General features: G+C 39.5%; 1 protein-coding gene across 2 annotated transcripts; it reads right to left on the reverse strand.

The window, feature by feature from the left end:
• Nucleotides 1-379: 379 nt before the first annotated feature.
• Nucleotides 380-18,475, reverse strand: LOC115632193 (putative uncharacterized protein DDB_G0277255). 2 transcript variants are annotated; one of them, XM_030529239.1, is made up of 8 exons: nt 18,079-18,475; nt 14,436-17,420; nt 7,301-7,470; nt 7,154-7,227; nt 3,529-4,040; nt 3,061-3,233; nt 1,480-1,559; nt 380-1,407 (listed from the first exon to the last, which is right to left on the reverse strand). In XM_030529239.1, the coding sequence occupies exons 2-8, from the start codon at nt 15,615-15,617 to the stop codon at nt 1,208-1,210; spliced, it is 2,391 nt and encodes a 796-aa protein (XP_030385099.1). In that variant the 5' UTR covers nt 15,618-17,420; nt 18,079-18,475; the 3' UTR covers nt 380-1,207. The 2 variants fall into 2 exon arrangements, with proteins under 2 accessions (XP_030385099.1, XP_030385098.1); XM_030529238.1 differs by lacking the exons at nt 380-1,407; nt 1,480-1,559; nt 3,061-3,233; nt 3,529-4,040 and adding an exon at nt 5,172-6,659 and having other exon boundaries at nt 18,079-18,474.
• Between the last annotated feature and the right edge of the window lie 128 nt (nt 18,476-18,603).

Below are 18,603 nucleotides of genomic sequence, written 5' to 3' on the forward strand. Positions count from 1 at the left end.
CATTACCAGAGAAGCTTAAACATGGATTAAATATTTTGTTGGAAGTCTTTTTCAATTGCTTTTAAAAGGTACAATATTTAAATCTTTTAGATTTGAAATCAGTGAGACATTGCTTTGAGAAATGTTTGCAAACATATTATTGCAATAAATTTGGAGAAACAGAAAAAAGAAAATTTATTTTAAATTCTTTCTCAATTGTTCTTAAAAAGTGCAATATTTGTTCTTGTTTTTAGTTGAAATGCATTAATTTCTGATTGCTACAAAATATATAAGAAATGTAAATAAATTCTGAGACAGTTAGATAAGAAATTTGATCCAAAAACAAAAATATTTAAAGAGTGATACTCTATTATATTTAAAATGGGTTATTTTTAAAATTAATTCAATATACAGGTACATAATAATAGTTCGTTAAAATAATGATCTAGCTTAAGTTAAAATTTTCAATAATTCCCATAATGATCGATATTTTTTCCGGCCCCTCGACTCAATTTAAAACAATGAAGTTAAATTTGAATTTTTTTTTAAATAAAATTAATTTTAATTGAGAATACATCACCAGAATTTGTGGAAGACGATTCTGCAGAGAACGTTTCTTTTCAAAAAATGAAATAAAAGACAAGAGCACTTCCTGTAGAAGACATTATCAAGATGAGTGGAAGACAAACATGCTGAGAATGTTTCTAAGGACTTTAATTGGTGAATGAAAGATAATAGAACTTCCATAGAGAAGGCATCATCAGAATGAATGGAAGACGAATCTGCTGAGAAAGTTTCTAAGGCTTCAATTTTTTTTCGAACACAACTGTAATGTTAGTGCTAGGCATTATGCGTATATATGTATGTATGTATGTATATATGTAGGGGTGTTTGACGTTCCTTAAACTAATTTGCATGCATTTGCATATTTAAATAATAGTTAATAATTCTGTTTTAAATTCCAAAGCTACTGCTGCTGCCTGCATTTAAATTTATAATTTTGTGTTAACATGTAGTCTAGTTTTACTAATTTATCCTTTTTTAAAAATTTAGCACTTAGTTTTCATTAATTCTTCATAATTTTGCTTAACAATTTTCTGTTTTATTTTTTTGCTTTTTTGCATAATTTTTCTTTTGAAGACACAACAGTTACTGGTCCAGTTCCAGGAAGTATATATGTATTTGTTTATATGTGTTTTAATTGCGGGTAGATCTTTAGCTTTGCCTTTTACCGTGGCACGAAACTGTACTGCACACTGGGAAGCGACAAATCGTTGCATACTTCGTTGCGCGCTGCCCCTGTGGCCGTTAAAGCGGCAAAAGCGTGGCGGGAAGTCGCTAACGAGTTGGGCTTTTGCTGCTGCTGCTGCTGCTGTTGTTGCTGCTGTTGCTGTACTTCGTAGTTGGGCTGCAATTCCCCACTGGACGCTGGTGTTCAATATACATATTTTGAATTTATCAATTCGATTCATGGTTAGCCAAAGGAATTTGTTTGTTTACCTGCCGCATGCAAACGATTATAGAGATTTTTGCGTTTCTTCTTCAAAATGGCATCCAAATTGTAACTCTCCATGCCCCCTCTGTAAGACAAAAGATAAATGTTGTTGTTTAGTTCAATTTTTATAAAAATCCGACGGGCATGGAAAAACCTATTCGTATGTATATATTTTCCTAGATCTCGAAAATTATAAGCACTTGAGCCTCCAAATATAAGCATGTTCTAAATCAATTGAAGGACATCTATTTATCAATTTCATTAATTTCAGTCTTAGGGATGTCGAACTATTCGTAAGTAAGTACTAAGTAGACTAAAGTGAAATAATGAGCGTTTTCCAATACATTAATTTTTATTATCTATAATTTATAAAGGCTACAACTGATTTGTCTGCGCATCAAATTCTTTCTCGTTTTCTCCCAATTATAAGTATTCCTTCTACATATCAAGATCAATGATCCGTGAATCGGAAAATCCTAAGAAGTTCTGTAACCCTCTGAATACCGTACTAATTATTTAAGATCAACACTTTTTTACACAAAAAACAAGATAGAACGCTACAGTCGAGCAAGCCCGACAGTAAAATAGCCTGTACTCTCCACAAAAAAAGAAAAATTAAAAAAAAAAAATTTAAAAAAAAATTAAATTATTAAAAACAATTAATGAATTAATTAATTAAATTAAATTAGAATATATGTTTATGTTTAGTTTTAACAGCATACATTTACATCACGTACGTGTTTATATGCGTGTATGTATGCAGCACAAAGTTGAACCAAAGCAGCAACAACAACAACAGCTGCGGGCAGCGCTGCCGACAGAGGCAGCGCATGAGCAGCGATTTTACTTATGGCTATAACTTTCTTCAGAATTGACCTATCATGATGAAATTTGGCACACGGACACATTAGTACTAACTGGATGTACCTACCAAAATTGATTTCAAAATTCCGAGAATTACGGAAGTTATAAGAAAAAACACGAATTGCGGGGGAGTGGGGGGGTGCATCGAAAAAAAACTCAAACTCGTACTTTCTCGGTCTTAGGAGAATATGGAAACCAAGTTTGGTTATTCTAGCTCTTATACTTTCTGAGATCCTTGCGTTCATACGGACAGACGGACAGACGGACAGACGGACAGACGGACGGACGGACAAGGCTATATCGACTCGGCTTCTCATCCTGATCAAGAATATATATACTTTGTGGGGTCTGCCACGCCTCCTTCTGTGTGTTACATACATGCGCACAAAACTAGTATAGCCTTTCACCCTTTGGGTACAGGCTATAAAAAGGGAACAAATTATTAAGCTGAATCCTAAATTGTGAAATGTATGTTTATTCTATTCAGTAGTGGTTTCAGTAAAAAAAAAAGGCTGCAAAGCCAGCAATAATGAAGGCTAAGAAAGATTTATCAACATATCTGTCTAAATATTTATTTGCTCTAATACAAACATATTATATTAGTATTATAGAATATTGCTTTTTTATGTCTTTCTTTCTTATATTTGAAAGCCCATCAATTTTATTAATATTTTTTCTTTTTTTTTTAGAAAAATTTTGAAATTTTTAATTGAATTACTTACTTTTCCAAACGACTGCCACTGCCAAGCAGCTCCTTGAATGCCACATATATCTTGTTTAGCGTCAAATTGGATAACCCCTGGCCCAGATATCGTACAAATTTAAGTTGTTCACATTTGGATAAAGCGCTCTCGTGGAAGTCCAAAAAGGGTCGATGATCGGATATCTGATATTCCTATGGGAGCAAAATAAAATCAAAAGTATGTGATTAGCCAAAGCAGTCCCGATGGAGAAACCCGCCGAGAGTCTTGTTCTCTAAATGCTCTAAGATGAAGTGCAATTTTGAACGAATTCTGAATGAATGCTTTAACAGCAAATGCATTCGATATTATATTATATATAGCCGATCATCAATTTCATAAGTCTTTTTTCGGGCCAATTGATTAAGAACAAAGCTCTACTGCTTAACCCATTCGCTCGTCAATCTGTTTCGTTTGGTTCCGTCGTTGGACGCCGACACTTTTGCTCACATTGCAAAACTTGATGAAGTTCTCGATGATTATGTACTTTTCATAATTGCTCAGACATTGCTGGCTACTACTCTGTATACCGAACTGTTTCAATAGCTCCTGCTTCTTCGGTGGCAGGCGGGTGATGTGAGTGCAGACGCCGTCCTCGATCCGGTGCGTCTCGTGCACATCGAAGTTCTCATAGATGATCAGCTGTTCGAGGGAACGTGGCGGCGGCGCCAACGGTGGCAGCGGCGGTGGCAACAGCGGCGCCATTGAACAACCATAACGTGGATCAATCGCCATCGGAGGGGGTGCGGCGGTCGCAGCGGCAGCGGCAACTGCGGTTGTCGTATAGTTATTGTTGTTGCTATGGTTGTTGCTGCTATTTAGGCTAGTCGAGTTGATGGTATTGTTGTTATTGTTGTTGGTGTTGTTGCTGTTACTGGAGCTATTGTTGCTGTTGTTACTGTTGCTGCTACTGCTGGCAAACTCGAGAGTGCCATCATTGGCTGCTGCCATATTCTTCAGATCTAAAAGAGAGCGAGTAATATATATATACATATAGATGCATATCTATGAGCTATTGGGGGTAGGAGAATAGAAGCCTTATCAGTCCACTGAGCTGGAAAGTTTTCAGGATCAAAGAATCTACGTCAGTATTGTTTTTCAATAACAATCAAGTTTTACCAACACCAGTCCCTTAAATGTTAATGATGAAAAATTATAAATTTTAATATTTAAAAATTTGATATATGGTCTTTTTTACACGATTTTTTTAGTAACCAATCTACCGTGTAAAAACAGAATTAGGTGTATTTAGCTAGTAACTCACAACTGAGCCCAAATTTTTTTTGGTTAAATTACGATTTTCTTAGCGCTTTTAAAATACTGTATACAGCTGAAGATCGTAAAAATTCTAGTTCACTAGATATTCTTTTTCTTACCAGAATATTAATTTTTGGACTATGTACACTTGCCTACACTTTTGGTGCCAGCCATTCACATAAAACTCTTTGGCAATTATATTATCCAAATTCATTATTGAAACTATTCGCCTCGGATGCATTTTTCTTCACAAAATGGATGAAGCACTTTTAGTTTTGAGAACGCACAGATCGGAGTATGTTAAACTCTATTTATTAGGTACTCATATTTTTGGGAAATATCTTGGGAAATATCTTGTAACCTATACCTGAAGTGTAATACGGATACGAGACTGCACAGTAAAATGGAAGCATATACAATCCCGTAAAGTATTTAAATATATTCCTAATTAGCACGACGGATCAAATTGCTTTATAAAAAAAGGCCTGGAATTCGGAAAAAGCTGAGCAGACATTGACCAAACTTGATGTGCATACTACTCTCCGAGTTTTTTTCATTCCATTTAAATAAGAAATTTAAAAACTGCGCCGCTCAGTTCTTCTATTGCAAGTCAGTTTCTGGGAGAAGATGGGGGGATAGCGCAAATGCAGCATTTGTCACAGACAGGCAGTAAATAAAACGCCAGAATTGTTTTTTTTTTTTTTGGTTTTTGTTTTTAAATCGCTTAATTACAGTTTCTTGCTATATATTTTGGAAACAATTTTGTTTTCTGCGTATATATATATATATATATTCGTGTATATATGTTAATATATATACACAAAATTAGGATTGGTTTTTAAATACAATTTATGTTCATCATTTGATCTTGGCTTACTAAAATATATAGTTGTATGTATGTATTTATATATATAATTACTATTAATTAGCATTTAATGTACGTGTATGCTTCTCTATTATGTATATGTGTATGTCCTATATTGTTTGTATATATATGTATACGTGTGTGTGTATGTGTGTGGGCATGTGTTTGTTTGCTAAATTGTAATAATCTCTTTTCAAGGAATAACATTCATTACATAATCGAATCGAAAGAAATCGATAAACATAAAATCAAAACAAAAAATGCACAAATTTGGTAAAAAGCTTGTATAAAAATTAGTCTAAGCGCAAAACTAGAAACATGAGACACAGATAAACCCAAAAAAGTAGTGAGTTAGTGAGTTAAATAAAATAATAATAGTAGAAATAGCATCCAATGGTCGATTGCAGCATCAAATGGGTCGATTATAAGTGTCAACAGGTGGCGCCACCGCTGCCATATTTGGCGCCACGCCGACGCCAATCTCACATGGACGGCGGCAAGGCATGTTGTGGTGGCGGTGCCGCTGTTGGTGTTGGCGATGACGCCACATAGCCACCGCCCCCACTAGCAGCACCACCCATGGCCAGGTGGTGCGCATGTGGATGGGCATGCGGATGCGATGGATGTGGTGGATGTGGGGGAGGAGGCGCATGCGGGAGGCCGTAGGCATGATGATGCACACCAGCATGGTGCGGATGGAGGCCGGGATGTTGATGCGATGGTGGCGGTCCTGGCGCATAGGCAAAATGATGTGGATGCGGATGTTGCTGTGGTTGCTGTGGCGGTTGCTGCTGCGGATGATGGCCAAAATGATGGGGCGGCGGTGGCGGCGGCTGCTGATGTTGTTGCTGTTGCTGCTGCTGTTGTAACACATTGCTGTTCCAGGATGCAGGCGACATGGGCGTGCCGCGCCCAGTCATATGCAGCGTCGGCCCAACGGATTGTTGTTGTATGTGCTGGTGTTGCATGTGTTGTGGTTGTTGTTGCTGTTGCTGTTGCAAGTGTGAGTGTTGCTGATGAGTTGCTGCTGCTGCTGCTGCCGCTGCTGCCGCTGTGGGCGTGGCTGGCCGGGGACCCGTGTTGGTTGTGGGTGTGAGTGTGCGCGGCGTTGACTGCGCCGCCTGCGTCGTGTGTAAATGTGTGCTGCTGTTGCCTGTTGCGTGTTGCATGATGTTGTTGCTGTTGCTGTTGCTATTGTTGTTATGTGGTGCTGCTGTTGCCACCCCCGCCACCAGCACCGGCATTGTTAGTGTTGTTGCGACAGGTGTTGGAGTTGGTGTGTGTTGTGTGATTGCTGTTGTTGTTGCTGTTGCTGCTGCTGCGTCTGGTGTTGTTATTGTTGTTGTTGTTGTATGTGTGGCTGTTGTCGCCGCCTCTGGCTCTTGTGTCTGTTTCACCGGTGTGCTTGTTGTTGATGTTGTTGTATTGTTGTTCTTGTTACTGTTGTTGGTATTTTCGCCTATGAACAAAGCGTATGCGTGAAAAAGAAAGAAAACACAAACAAATTGAAGTCGAAAATTAAAAATGATTTTTACAGAGAAAACGTTTTTTTTATTATTATTATTTTTAGTTTGCAATTTTGGAAAATAGGCAGCCAATTTATCAGTTTTTTAAAATTCATTTATTTATTTAGCATAGAGAACAACAAAAGTGCATATAATAAACATATATAGTACAATTATGTATGTATGTACGCTGGTATACATGTAAATAGAGCAGAAACAACCGAAACCGAAAATATGCAAAATAGACAAATTATAAGAAAAATCAAAATCATATATAGAGCACATTTGTCGGTGTATATTTTTAAAATTTAGCACGCTCTGCCATTCTATTTCTTGTCTTTCCATCTGCCTGTACTGCCTGTTGTTCTTGTTCTAGTTCTTGTTTTAATATTTCTTGCTGCATTTGCACTAATTTTGAAATTCTTGTCGGATTTGCTATTCAACTTACCAGCTGTTGTGTTGGCCAGGAAGCGCTTGGTTTTGTCAAGTATATAAGGCAGATTGTAGCCCTCTTTAGTATACCTGTAATGAAGATTGAATAGTTTTGGTTATACAAAATGGACATTGCATACTTCAGGGGGTCTCCAGTACTCACATTTCCGTGCGTTTGGTGCAAAACAGATTTTTAAAGTTGCTATAAATGCAAAATAGCGTAAACGTTGGCAATCCTTGGCCCAAATAACGTGCAAATTTAATTTGTTCTGGTTTGTTTAGGCCACTTTGATTTAACGACAGAAATGGGCGATGATCCTTGATTTCATATTCCTGGAAGGCAAGAAAACAAATTAGAGAAAATGTTGTTAAATAACTTGCTTACAAAAACGCAATTTACAATGAAATTTCTCCAAATTCAGCCCATAATAACTGATTTTGCTTTCCAAATACAAATTAATCATCAAAGTCAGATTATAGGCATTTTAAATTCAAAAGACATAAACTACTTTTCTTACGTCGAAGTAAATGTACGATTTTGAACATAAAACGTAAAAAATAGAACATTTAAAATTAAGAAGTGTTCATACTAGTTTAACAAAAAATATTTTAAAATCACATCTCGCAGTAATCTAAAACTTAAGTTTTAACCTCCGCTCTTTTTATTTATTCATTAAAAAAAAACAGCAGTTGAAAATAATAAAAAAAAAAAAAAACTAGAAGTGTTCTAAACCCTTACAATGCTTTTTAGCAAATCAAAAGTCAGAGTTCTAGGCACACTAATCTTTCTCAAAAGTTTGAAAACTTATCAGCTATGAACACCTTGGGAATATCGAAATAAATACGGGGAATACGAATAAATATTATTTTGTCTGTACAGCAATCAAAAGCTGCTTGAAAAATTAAATGTCAGCTAAATGTCGTTCGTATTCGCATGGCCAGTCACAGTCCCTCGATTTCCATAAACTCGTTCACATGTCCGCTTTGCAAGGCATTTCCTCAACACCACCGAATGCGCACACCTTGACCCCAACACACACCCCAATGTGTTTATGCAACAGACACAGACATATATATACACATATGTATACTCGCACCGTAATTTCCTAAACTTTTTAGGCTGTCATATTCATAATATTAACGTGCGTATGTAAATTCGAATATGTATACCTCAAGCTCATTTCCTTCGCATACACACATACCAGTATATAAACATATTTTGTACATATACATATGATAGCCCAGGGACCAACTATATGGTAGGTAACCACCCCACAAACATATATACACACTTACAAAAACTTTCCCCACTACTAATCAAAACTTATAATTCGTGTACAACGAAAAGTTTAAAACGAAAATTTCACAAAAGCCAAAAACTTGCCGTCCCAAGCTCTCTAAAGCACTCACATACAGTCACAAAAGATTGCGCCTAAAAGTATGCAGCATACCACAAACCAAACTAAACCCAAATCAACCTCGAACCACCCCCCACCCCACACACACACACACACAGACTTACAATGTATATTTTATAGTGTAAAAATATAAAATAAAGCAAAGAAGAAAGGCAAACCAGCAGCAGCAGCAACAACGACAAAAGCGGCGTAAAGTAAAACCAAATAGAAAAGCAAACAACATTTTCAATGAAGCCATTTTCCACAATGAGGCGACGAGCGGCGAAACGAGAGGAAGGATATGGGGTTCTGTGCACTCACACACACACTTTGCAAACCTCAAACCTCCCAAATGAAAAAGGGTTGCCATATTTATGTCCATGTTCATGTATGTGTGTTTCTGTCTGAGGGTGTGTATGTGCGAGTGGCTGTACGTGTGTATGTATGTTTAAAATAGGCGCAGCAGCTTGATGAACGCCAATGTGTGTTTGTGAGTCTGAGTGAGAGAGAACGAGAGCGGAAGAGAGAGAGAGAGAGTGGAGCATCGTAGTCATTCGGCCGCTTGGTTGCTCTTCGTCGCCACCAACATCGTTGGAACTTATCAACATCCTCATAATCAGCACGATGCCAACGTCGCTTGCCACCCACCCATAACTACTCCCCCCCCCCCCCCCCCCCCACTCGCATCCCACAATTCTAAACATACACATGACAACGTTGTCGAAATTGTTCTGTGCACATGTATTGGTATATTGGACGCTGTCGCTGCGCCCCTATGTCCGCCTTTCTCTATGGAAGTGATGTGTTTTTACGTATGTGTGTGTGCGTGCACATTTTGGGTTTTGATTATGTTAAAAATCAATAGAGCAAAAAGGAGTGACGACGTAAACGCAACAATCCAAAAAGGATTTCAAATGGATCTCGAGTCATTCACTTCAATAGTTGGAGGCAGTGGCTAAAGCCAAAATCTTCAAAACACTCACACTGAACGCAGAAGATGACTGTGTTGGGTTGAGTGTGAATTTATGATGAGAGCAACGAATGTGTTGGACAAAGAGGATAACGAAAGCAGCAACGGCATGCAGCAAAAACAATTCAACGCCTTTCGAAATGGTGACGGCAACCACAATGAGGCGTGCGCGTCGTCACCTGTCTAAGGCAACACCAATAACAACGACTGGTTCAGCTCATTAACAGCAGCAACAACAGCCTGCTGCTTCATGCACACAGTAAGTGAATGAGCGAGTGTTGGTAAATGTGCGAAATGTGTATGTGGGCGGAGGCTCCCATTGCCTGTCAACTAAAGTGTTGCCATTTGATTGTTTTGCTGTCCTCTCTGTCACACAAGCAAGTGTGTTATGGGTGTGTATGTGTGCGTATATTTATATCGCCACAAACGCTTAACAGTTTTTCATAGCCCCCAAAAAGAGGAAATACAAAAGGAAAAAAGGAAAATGCCAATGTGTTGCCGCAACAACGGCTCTTTTTTTCGAATGGCATTTTTGCAACTTATTGGCATGGCACACACACACACAGATCAGACCAGACATGTTTGTGCGTATCTGTGCGTGACGTAGCCTTGCGGCTCTCTGCGAGTGAATTTGAATGTGTGTCTGCGTGTGTGTGTGTTTATTTGTATGGCTGACTGTGGGTGGTTGTGTGTGTTGTGTGCTTATTGCGGTTGTTGTCTGTGGTGTGATGCGGTTTGTTGTTGTTTTTATTGAGACAAGTGTGAATTGTTTTTCTTTTCGTGTGCGTGTGCAGTAACAGCAACAACAACAATCACAACAACTAGAACAAGAATTGTATGTGTTGCGCTTTCTGATGTTGTTGTTGTTGTGTGTGTGTGCGTTTGTAAAATGATTTTTTGATTTTTGAGGGTTGCGTGTCTGCCATGCGGCGGCTGTTTGCGTGCATGGTTGTGTCTGTCCTCATGTCTGTGTTTGTGGGGTAACAATTTTCACACTTTCACTCTTTGACTTCAGTGTTGCGTGCGAGCGTGCGTGCGTTTAACAGGTTTTTAACAACAATTTAACTTCAGCGCGTGCTGCCCTGAAAAAAGGGTTGTCATCTAAATAAATGCCTGGATTCTGGCCCTCCAAGGCAGAACTTTTTGGTGTTCCCACTTGGTACACTGCCCATTCGTTGAGCAGCTAATTTATGTTTTTAATTAATGCAAAATGCGTGAGCACATACACATATTTCTACCTCGCATGTACAAATGTTGGTTGATTTGAAATATAATACCATACCTCCAACCTCACTTTATCATGCACAAATACACAAACACACATTCAACAAACACATTGGCCTAAGCACTAATGAGCCTTTTTAGAATAAACACCCGTCTGCCGCCGCGTCTCCTCCTGCGACAACCACAATAAACAAGCTAACCCACTATTCCACAATTTTGCCAAAAATCAGCATTTGCACACATATCCCAACCAGCTCCACTCCACCCATCCAGTTCCAATTTCAGTTCGAGTTCCCGCACCACCCAGCGCCCTCGACTATGCTATACACAACACACAATAATTTAATATGGCCCCAAAGGCGGCAAAAGGACGATGCACAAAAGCTAAATATTTTATGTGCGCATATACCAACATATAGTATGTATGTATATATTAGTATACTATACTATATATAATATTGTATGTACTACACATGTCTGATTATACAGTAAATATCGCTAAAGGGGCAACCTACTCGGTACCATTCCAACCAATCGTCCAAAGTTTCGTCTTACAAAACCCAAAGTTATCTTTTTGGAACTTGAAGATAAAAGTAACGAAAAATAATCAAAACATTGTAAATGTTCGGAATGTTTTAATTCTTATCCATAAAAATAAACTCAAAATATTAAGTACCATACCTCATATACATACATATATTAAAGTTTTTGTGTTAACAAGTATTGGCGACACATAAAAACTCAACTGCAAATAAAACCAAAGAATAATAAAACAGTAGAATGGGACTAGATTCTTTTGTTTATCATCGTTGCTTTTCAAGGCTCAGCAGAGCTGTATTCTTTTAGTATTATGTATATCTAGATACGTGATGGAAATAATATAATAACAACTGCAGAGTTTTATTTATTTGGAATTACAATGCTCTGAAGAATTATTGTGTCAGAAATTGTCACTTATGGCATTTTCAATATATATGTATGTATATTCTCTTTAACATTTTTCACCGCATACATATTACTGTACTGTTTATGTACATATGTACATACATATGTATGTTTGTATGTGCGTATAAAGTCATCATATGTGTATACACAGCAGTGTATGTATAGTATGTATGTAGTTAGGTATAGGACTTACATATATAATTTTAAAATTATAATCAACGTCCGTGTGTGTGTGCGCGCGTAAATTGTGCGAAGCCGAGACACACACACTCGTTACCTGCCTAACCAGCCAGCTACCCACCCAAGCTGTCCCTTAGCCGCCCAGCAGGAACTTAGCCCTCTCTTCTCCCCACAGACACATATGCACGTGCGTTTGTGTGATTCGCTGCATGCGCACTTAGTAGCCTTCAACGCAGCCAGGGGGCAGCGGCGTCATGGCCTCATGGACACTGGCATATACAAGCTTACAGAAATACATATGCACACACATACACGCAATCACATAGATGTGTCCATACAAACCATGCCGCACTCAAAACATACTCGCAAGTCGAATGTGTTGATAAAAACTTATACACACACACACAAGTATCGGGGGCTTCGAAAGGACAATCTACGTTTTGGCCAGGCAACCAACGGACAGTCATTCACTCAGTCAGGCGCTCGCTCAACCGTCCTGAAAGTAACTTGATGATTGTATGCCTGTAAGCTTACCCACATACTTATACACACATACATGCATGTGATGTAGGTGGGCTGGCATATAAAATTACTCAATAGCGTCCCCCATCATGGAGCATCGTGCCTCTTTTTTGGGGGTTGGATGCCGCACTCAAAACTAAAGCAATACTTGCCTTATAGTTTGAGTGTCGGCTATTTCTCAAGTAAGTTGTGAGCGAAAAGAGCGCACTAAGTGAGTGGGAGAGAGCAACAATTTTGAGTTAGAAGCTAAACGAAAGTTGTAGCTGTTTTTCGGGTGGCAGAGTAGGCGGGAAAACGCAGAAGGTACTAAAGAGAGCGAGAGAGGGGGTGTAAGTTCCAAGCTTTGTCGGCGTCTTAGAACTAAAATGTTGTAATAACACGGCAGCCGGGTAAGATGGGGGGGTGGGGGGGGGGGCGAAGAAGAGGAAGGGAGAGCCCAAAAGCGAATGTGCTAGCAAGTACAACAACAAGAACAAGTGGCATGTTAAAATAAGGTTAGTGCTGTTGTTGCCGTAGCTGTTGTTGCTGTATTATGCCATCAATGCCATTTTATACACACATATATACGTATTTACACACATACTTGTTTGTGAATGAGTATGAGGAGAGGTGGAGCGTCCAAGTATGTATGTCTGTGTATGTATGGGTTTGATAAAGCAGGGCGTAATGAGCATGTCTGTATGTAGATAACTGTGTTTGTAACGGTGTTGGGGGTGGACTCGGCATGGTGTTAAAAAGGCGCCAAATGTAATGCGACCGTATGTGTACCTCTGTGTGTGTGTGTCGAGAGTTCCTGGCATGTGTTGGTGTTTAGAATCACATACACATAGATTCCATACATACAGTCAGACTAACAGACAGACATACATACATTGTGCACACATGATTACAGTTGTATGCTGTATTTGTGGTCGTCGTTTTGTTGCCGTCCTCTGCCAACAGTGCAGCTGACGGCCACGTCGACGTCTCTGCTGCTGTTATTACAATTTATAATGACATTTCTATGTGTGTGTATGTGTTAGTGGGTGGGTGGAGTGGTTGGTTTGGGTATGGGAAAAGGCGCCTCCTATAATGGAGTGAGAAATGCGCTTCTGTAAAGGATATATGCATCTAGTTAGGGTGCATGTTTTGAAAATACTTATATGCATATATATACTTATGCACATACATATAGTTATAAGCCAATATTCAATTTTAATCAGCGTTTCCATTGCCAAATGTGAGCAATCACATATTTTTGGAAATCATTAGCATGACATAAAAAATCTTGTTCTAGAACACATTTAAAGAAACAAATATGCTATGTAATTCGAAAACATAGAATGTTATGTGGCAAAAAATTAGAGTTTTGGAAAATAGGATCTGGAAAAACCCGACATGGGTAATAGATCCATTCTATTTGAATTACCTAACATGCTTGAATCTTTAAAAATACAGAAAGCACACAGACAACAGAAAATTTTATGTACTACACCATACCCGCATTTAAAGTTTAAAGGGTATATTTCCATTTGCACGATGCGGAATTGGGGCGTGTTGAACATGAATTTTAGCACTTTTCGTGCCAAGCATTTTAGTTCCAATGTAAGCCTAACCCCCAATTAAGGTTTGCAAATAGTTTTTGCTAATGCAGACCATTTACATTAACTTTGAAAATTTGATCCGGTAAATTACAACCAATACTGCAATCCCCATTTTAGCCAACATTAAATAGAAATAAAAATGCATATCTAGATAGGTACATGCACACATTTCTACGTGTATGTATATGTACACATGTGTATACATACTATGCATACATATGTATGTATGTACATATATATATATATATACATATATACATATATATCAACGAGCATGTGCAAATATTTTAAATTCAAAATGGAAATGAGCAAACTGACGTCCAACTGCGCTGCGTTGAAATTTCCACAATTGCGCTCAACACAATACGCCCGAAATTTGATGCGCGCCATCCATTCACAACCCTAACCCCACCCATTGCGATACTGCCCATCAACACCATCATCATCATCAACAACATCAACATCATAGGAACTCACCTCGCAAAACTTGATGAAATTCTCCACCACAATCGATTTGTCCGTCAACGTCATTTGACCCGTGAAGCGTACGCCCAACTGCTTGAGCGTGTCCTTCTTCTTTGATGGCAGCTTATTCATGTGCTGGAAGATTCCCTCCTCGACCTTGTGTGAGGGATGCACATCGAAGTTCTCATTGATCACAAACGTGCCGAGTAACTTAGGTGCATGTGAGGATGATTGGGATGAGGAACTGGCCCCTGTGAGTAGTCCACCAAATTCGCCCGCACTTCCACAAGCTGCACCCTCCGACGATGTGTTCGAATTTGAGGCATTGAGCTGAGAACTAGGGAAGGCGAGCATTTCTAGCGAAGACTCATTGGAGTTGGAGGAACCGTTTGAGGTCATGTGCTGCAGATCAAATATTGTCTGTTTTGAGTCATGATCGAAGACATCCAGTGCCGAAGATGAGGTCTCGAGACTGTTGGAAGCACGCGAAACGGAAGAGAGCAGGGCAGCCACCTTGCGTGAGGTGGAGCGTGATTTCTGGGAGGTGCTCGTGTCCAGATCAATAAGACTACCGCTGGCCGTGCTGCTGGCTGCAGGCGATTGGCACTGACGGTTGCCGGCTGGCGACGAGGCGGGGGTTTTGCTGGTCTTATCCGTTGCATCTCTAGAGTCGGGCGTAAAGTCCGTGGAGTGGCGCAGATACTTTATGAACTCGAAGGAACCATCGAAATGTTGTGGCACACTGCCCGGTGTCGTTGGAGCGTGTCCATTTGGAGTAGCCACAGCTGTGGGCCACCGATTGCTTCCAAGTGGTGGCCCTGACTGTTGCGCTGCTGATGTCACAGCGGCGGCTGTTGCTGCCAAATTATGTTCATAATGTGAAGCGGTTGTGGGCGTGGGTGCAGCTTCACGTAGCTGCGCTTGTTGTGACTGAACGTCATAGCCTGTGAAGTCGCCGCCGCCATTGCTGTTGCCACCATTTGCCATATGCTGCGGCTGCTGCTGATGTGTGTGAGAATACTGTTGTAGTTGTTGTTGCTGCGACGTTTGCGCGCCTGCGCCGCAGCCAAACACTTGAAATTCTTCGAAATTTGTGCATTTCAGCTCGCCATTGCTCAAGTACTTGGAAAACTCTGAAGGATCGTTCAACGAGTTGAGGAAGAATGAGCTAAAGTTGCTCGATATGCAGGACATTTTGCTGGTAGTAATGGCGGTGCTGGCTTGTGCTTGATGGTGGTTGGTGTTCTACTAATACTGTTGCACTTATCTTAATATTATTTTAATTAATTTTTATAATTTTTGTTTCTTTATTTGTTTAAAGCTTTCCTTTGTCGTTTTAGTTAGTTTGAAGTCTGAGTTTTTCTTGTTTTACATGGCACATGAATTTTTCTCTCTTTTTTACTTCTTCTTTATGTTTGTTTATCTTTTTTTTATTCAGTTGTTGCTTTGAATTTATTTCCGCATCTAAATGTTAACACACAAGCTAACGGCATGTGTTCGCGCTCGCCTTTCAAAACTTTATCGAAACACACACTCGTACGAAATAAGCAGCGCAGCGCACACAAATTTTCACTTTACTTTTAGTTTTCCACCATTGGCGCGCCCCCGCCTTACGTTTTTCGTTCACTTGTTGTTGTTGCGTTCATATTTTATTACAATTTTCCACAAGCTATGTGCGCAGCACTCACAGACACGCACACACGTTCAAAAGTACATTACTTCTTGCACATGTGTGTGTATGCCAGTCAGTAGGTATGTGTGTATATAAATTTTTCTTCTTATTATAGCAAAGTGTAATTTATTATTCTTATTGCTCGCTGCTCGCGTTGCTGCGCCTTTCGCTCCTTGCTCGCCTACTAGCCGATACTGCTGTCTTCTGCCTCTGCCGCTAAGACGGCCTTTTCACCGTATGTGGTCGGCGGTCGGCTCTGTTGTTGTTACTGCTGTAGCTGTCTTGGCATGTACGTGTGTGTATGTTCAATTGCCTGCCTAGCCACCGCACTCTCAAACTATCGCCTGCTCTTTCACACACACACTGACACAAAAGACAACGATGATGAGATGATGACGACGACGTCGACGAAGGCAGCGTGTGTTGTATTAGTATTGCGCCCTGCAAATAGGCTTTTCAAACTGGTCCGCCTGCCTGTAAGTTGTCTTTTAGCTATTCTATTATATCTTTAAACTATGTTCTTCACGATTATCATAATTTTCACTTGTTTCCTTACATTTACTATCTAGAGCAACTTTTTTGTGGCAAATTTTCGCACATAGAAGAAACGGTTATTTCAACTCTGTCTTTGTATATTTATCAACAAATGCCGCCACCATTCAAGTACACACACATTTGTTGTTTGCTGTTGCCTAGCGGAAAAATCTTGTTATTTACTTTACATGCAACGCGACAACAGCAACATAACCGTACCGCACACGAATGAAAACTGAGCAAAAAACGGCAGTGTGCTGCTACGAAGTCGACGCTGCTGCCACTGCTGCTGACTGCTAGTTAATCTGTGCTTGCTCTCTCGCTCCCACTCACACATTCATAGCAGCCGTAGCGACGACGCTCTCTCATTGAGCGCGTTTATATCAATTTAGGTATGTGTGTGTATTTATGTATGCGTATGTGTGCGCGCTCCTTGTATTTGTAATCAAAATCATTTGGCGTTGTTGTTGTTGCAACTAGGAAACGTGTATTTCTTCCTGCGACAGGCTGGCTGTTTTGCTCTTTTTAACCCTTCCATATAAACCTGATTTAATCTTTGATTATAATGGTTGTACTCTTGTTGTTGTTGTTTCTCTCTCTGCTGCTGCTGCGCTCACTATTGCCGACGACGAGGATTATTGTAGCCGTAGCTGTAGCTGCTTTGCTATTTTAGAAAATTCCACTAAATTATCCGTTGCGGTGCCGACGGTCGACCGGCGCGCATTTTTTGTACAGGTAAAACAGTTCATTTGAACAGGGTTGCCAGATTACTGTGCGCCTCTAAGGACCACCTGGAATGTGCATAAAGGTAAAAATTTATTACTTGAACGCAGATATTTTAAATTTTATTTACGACTATTTCTGCGCGACAAATTGGTATAAGGGATCACTGGTGCACTGTCATAAAACGTAAACAGAGCCTGCTGCTTAAGGACTGTAGAATGCAGGTAGAAATGCTAGCAAGGCCATACAGATACCTGTACATGATATTTTCCACTACAACTGGCAACACTGGCCACTAAATAGGATAAGTGTGGTATCCCCAGCGACCCCCCGCCAGCACAAGCCCCATACACACAAATATATACTCGCATTGTTCCATGCACCACAGCCCACAGAAATACTTAATACTTAAGCCGAAATGACTTCTAGCCAAATTTATGACTATGTATGTACATACATTCAAAATTTTGTGCAAAGAATTTTTATAGTTTCTGTATGTACATTATATGCATATGTATGTACGTAGATACACATACAATATTTAACTATGTACATATATATCCGAATGCATAGCAGATAAAGGGAGCGCATACATGTGTACATATGTATGTATAAATATATAATTGCCCCTGCAGACGTTTTTAATTATAAATATAGCGCGCAAGGAAGTCATCAATTAGGCAAGTATTCATAGATCTGTATGTACAGTATTGTTATTGCAATTACCTTCTGACCAATGAGCTTCTATTTTCTTGTTCTATTTGGCACAATTTCCTTTTCCAGTCTTAACGCGCCCGTGTATTATTAATTTTTTCTCCAATCAAACACTTTACATTTTGACGCTCATTCATGCATACATAAAAGTGGGCTTGTGTGTGTATGTAATTTTTCAATTAATTTTAATTATAAACTTAATTAGGAAATCAATGAACGAACGAAAACACACAATTGGGGAAAAGTCGACTACGCCAACAAGTGCGAGCGAGCCCGAAAATGCATAACGAAAACACTGCGGCAACAAAAACAATGACAATTCTCGAGTGCGCCGCTCATACAACCAACCAACAACATAAAAACATTAACATGGGGAGATGACGACAGCGGCGGACACAAATGAACACGCGCCCCCTCAATGCAAGCACGGCTAAATTTAAAAAGCAACTGAGTTGAGGCAGCGATGAGAATTTATAACAGGCTTCTCATTCACAACCAAAGTTATAAGGTGGCAACGCCAATCACAAGCCAATCGAA

Source organism: Scaptodrosophila lebanonensis, unplaced genomic scaffold (assembly GCF_003285725.1).
Source record: "Scaptodrosophila lebanonensis strain 11010-0011.00,11010-0021.00 unplaced genomic scaffold, SlebRS2 tig00001415-arrow-pilon, whole genome shotgun sequence".
Taxonomy (NCBI): Eukaryota; Metazoa; Arthropoda; class Insecta; order Diptera; family Drosophilidae; genus Scaptodrosophila; species Scaptodrosophila lebanonensis.

What these genes read in the sequence shown, in the direction of transcription:
- LOC115632193 (XM_030529238.1), bottom strand. Translation starts at nt 15,617, where the DNA reads ATGTCCTGCATATCGAGCAACTTTAGCTCATTCTTCCTCAACTCGTTG. An exon ending in ATTTCATCAAGTTTTGCGAG is followed by an intron (nt 7,471 to 14,435) that starts GTGAGTTCCTAT and finishes CTTGCCTTCCAG; the next exon opens with GAATATGAAATCAAGGATCA. An exon ending in CCTGGCCAACACAACAGCTG is followed by an intron (nt 6,660 to 7,153) that starts GTAAGTTGAATA and finishes CTTTGTTCATAG; the next exon opens with GCGAAAATACCAACAACAGT.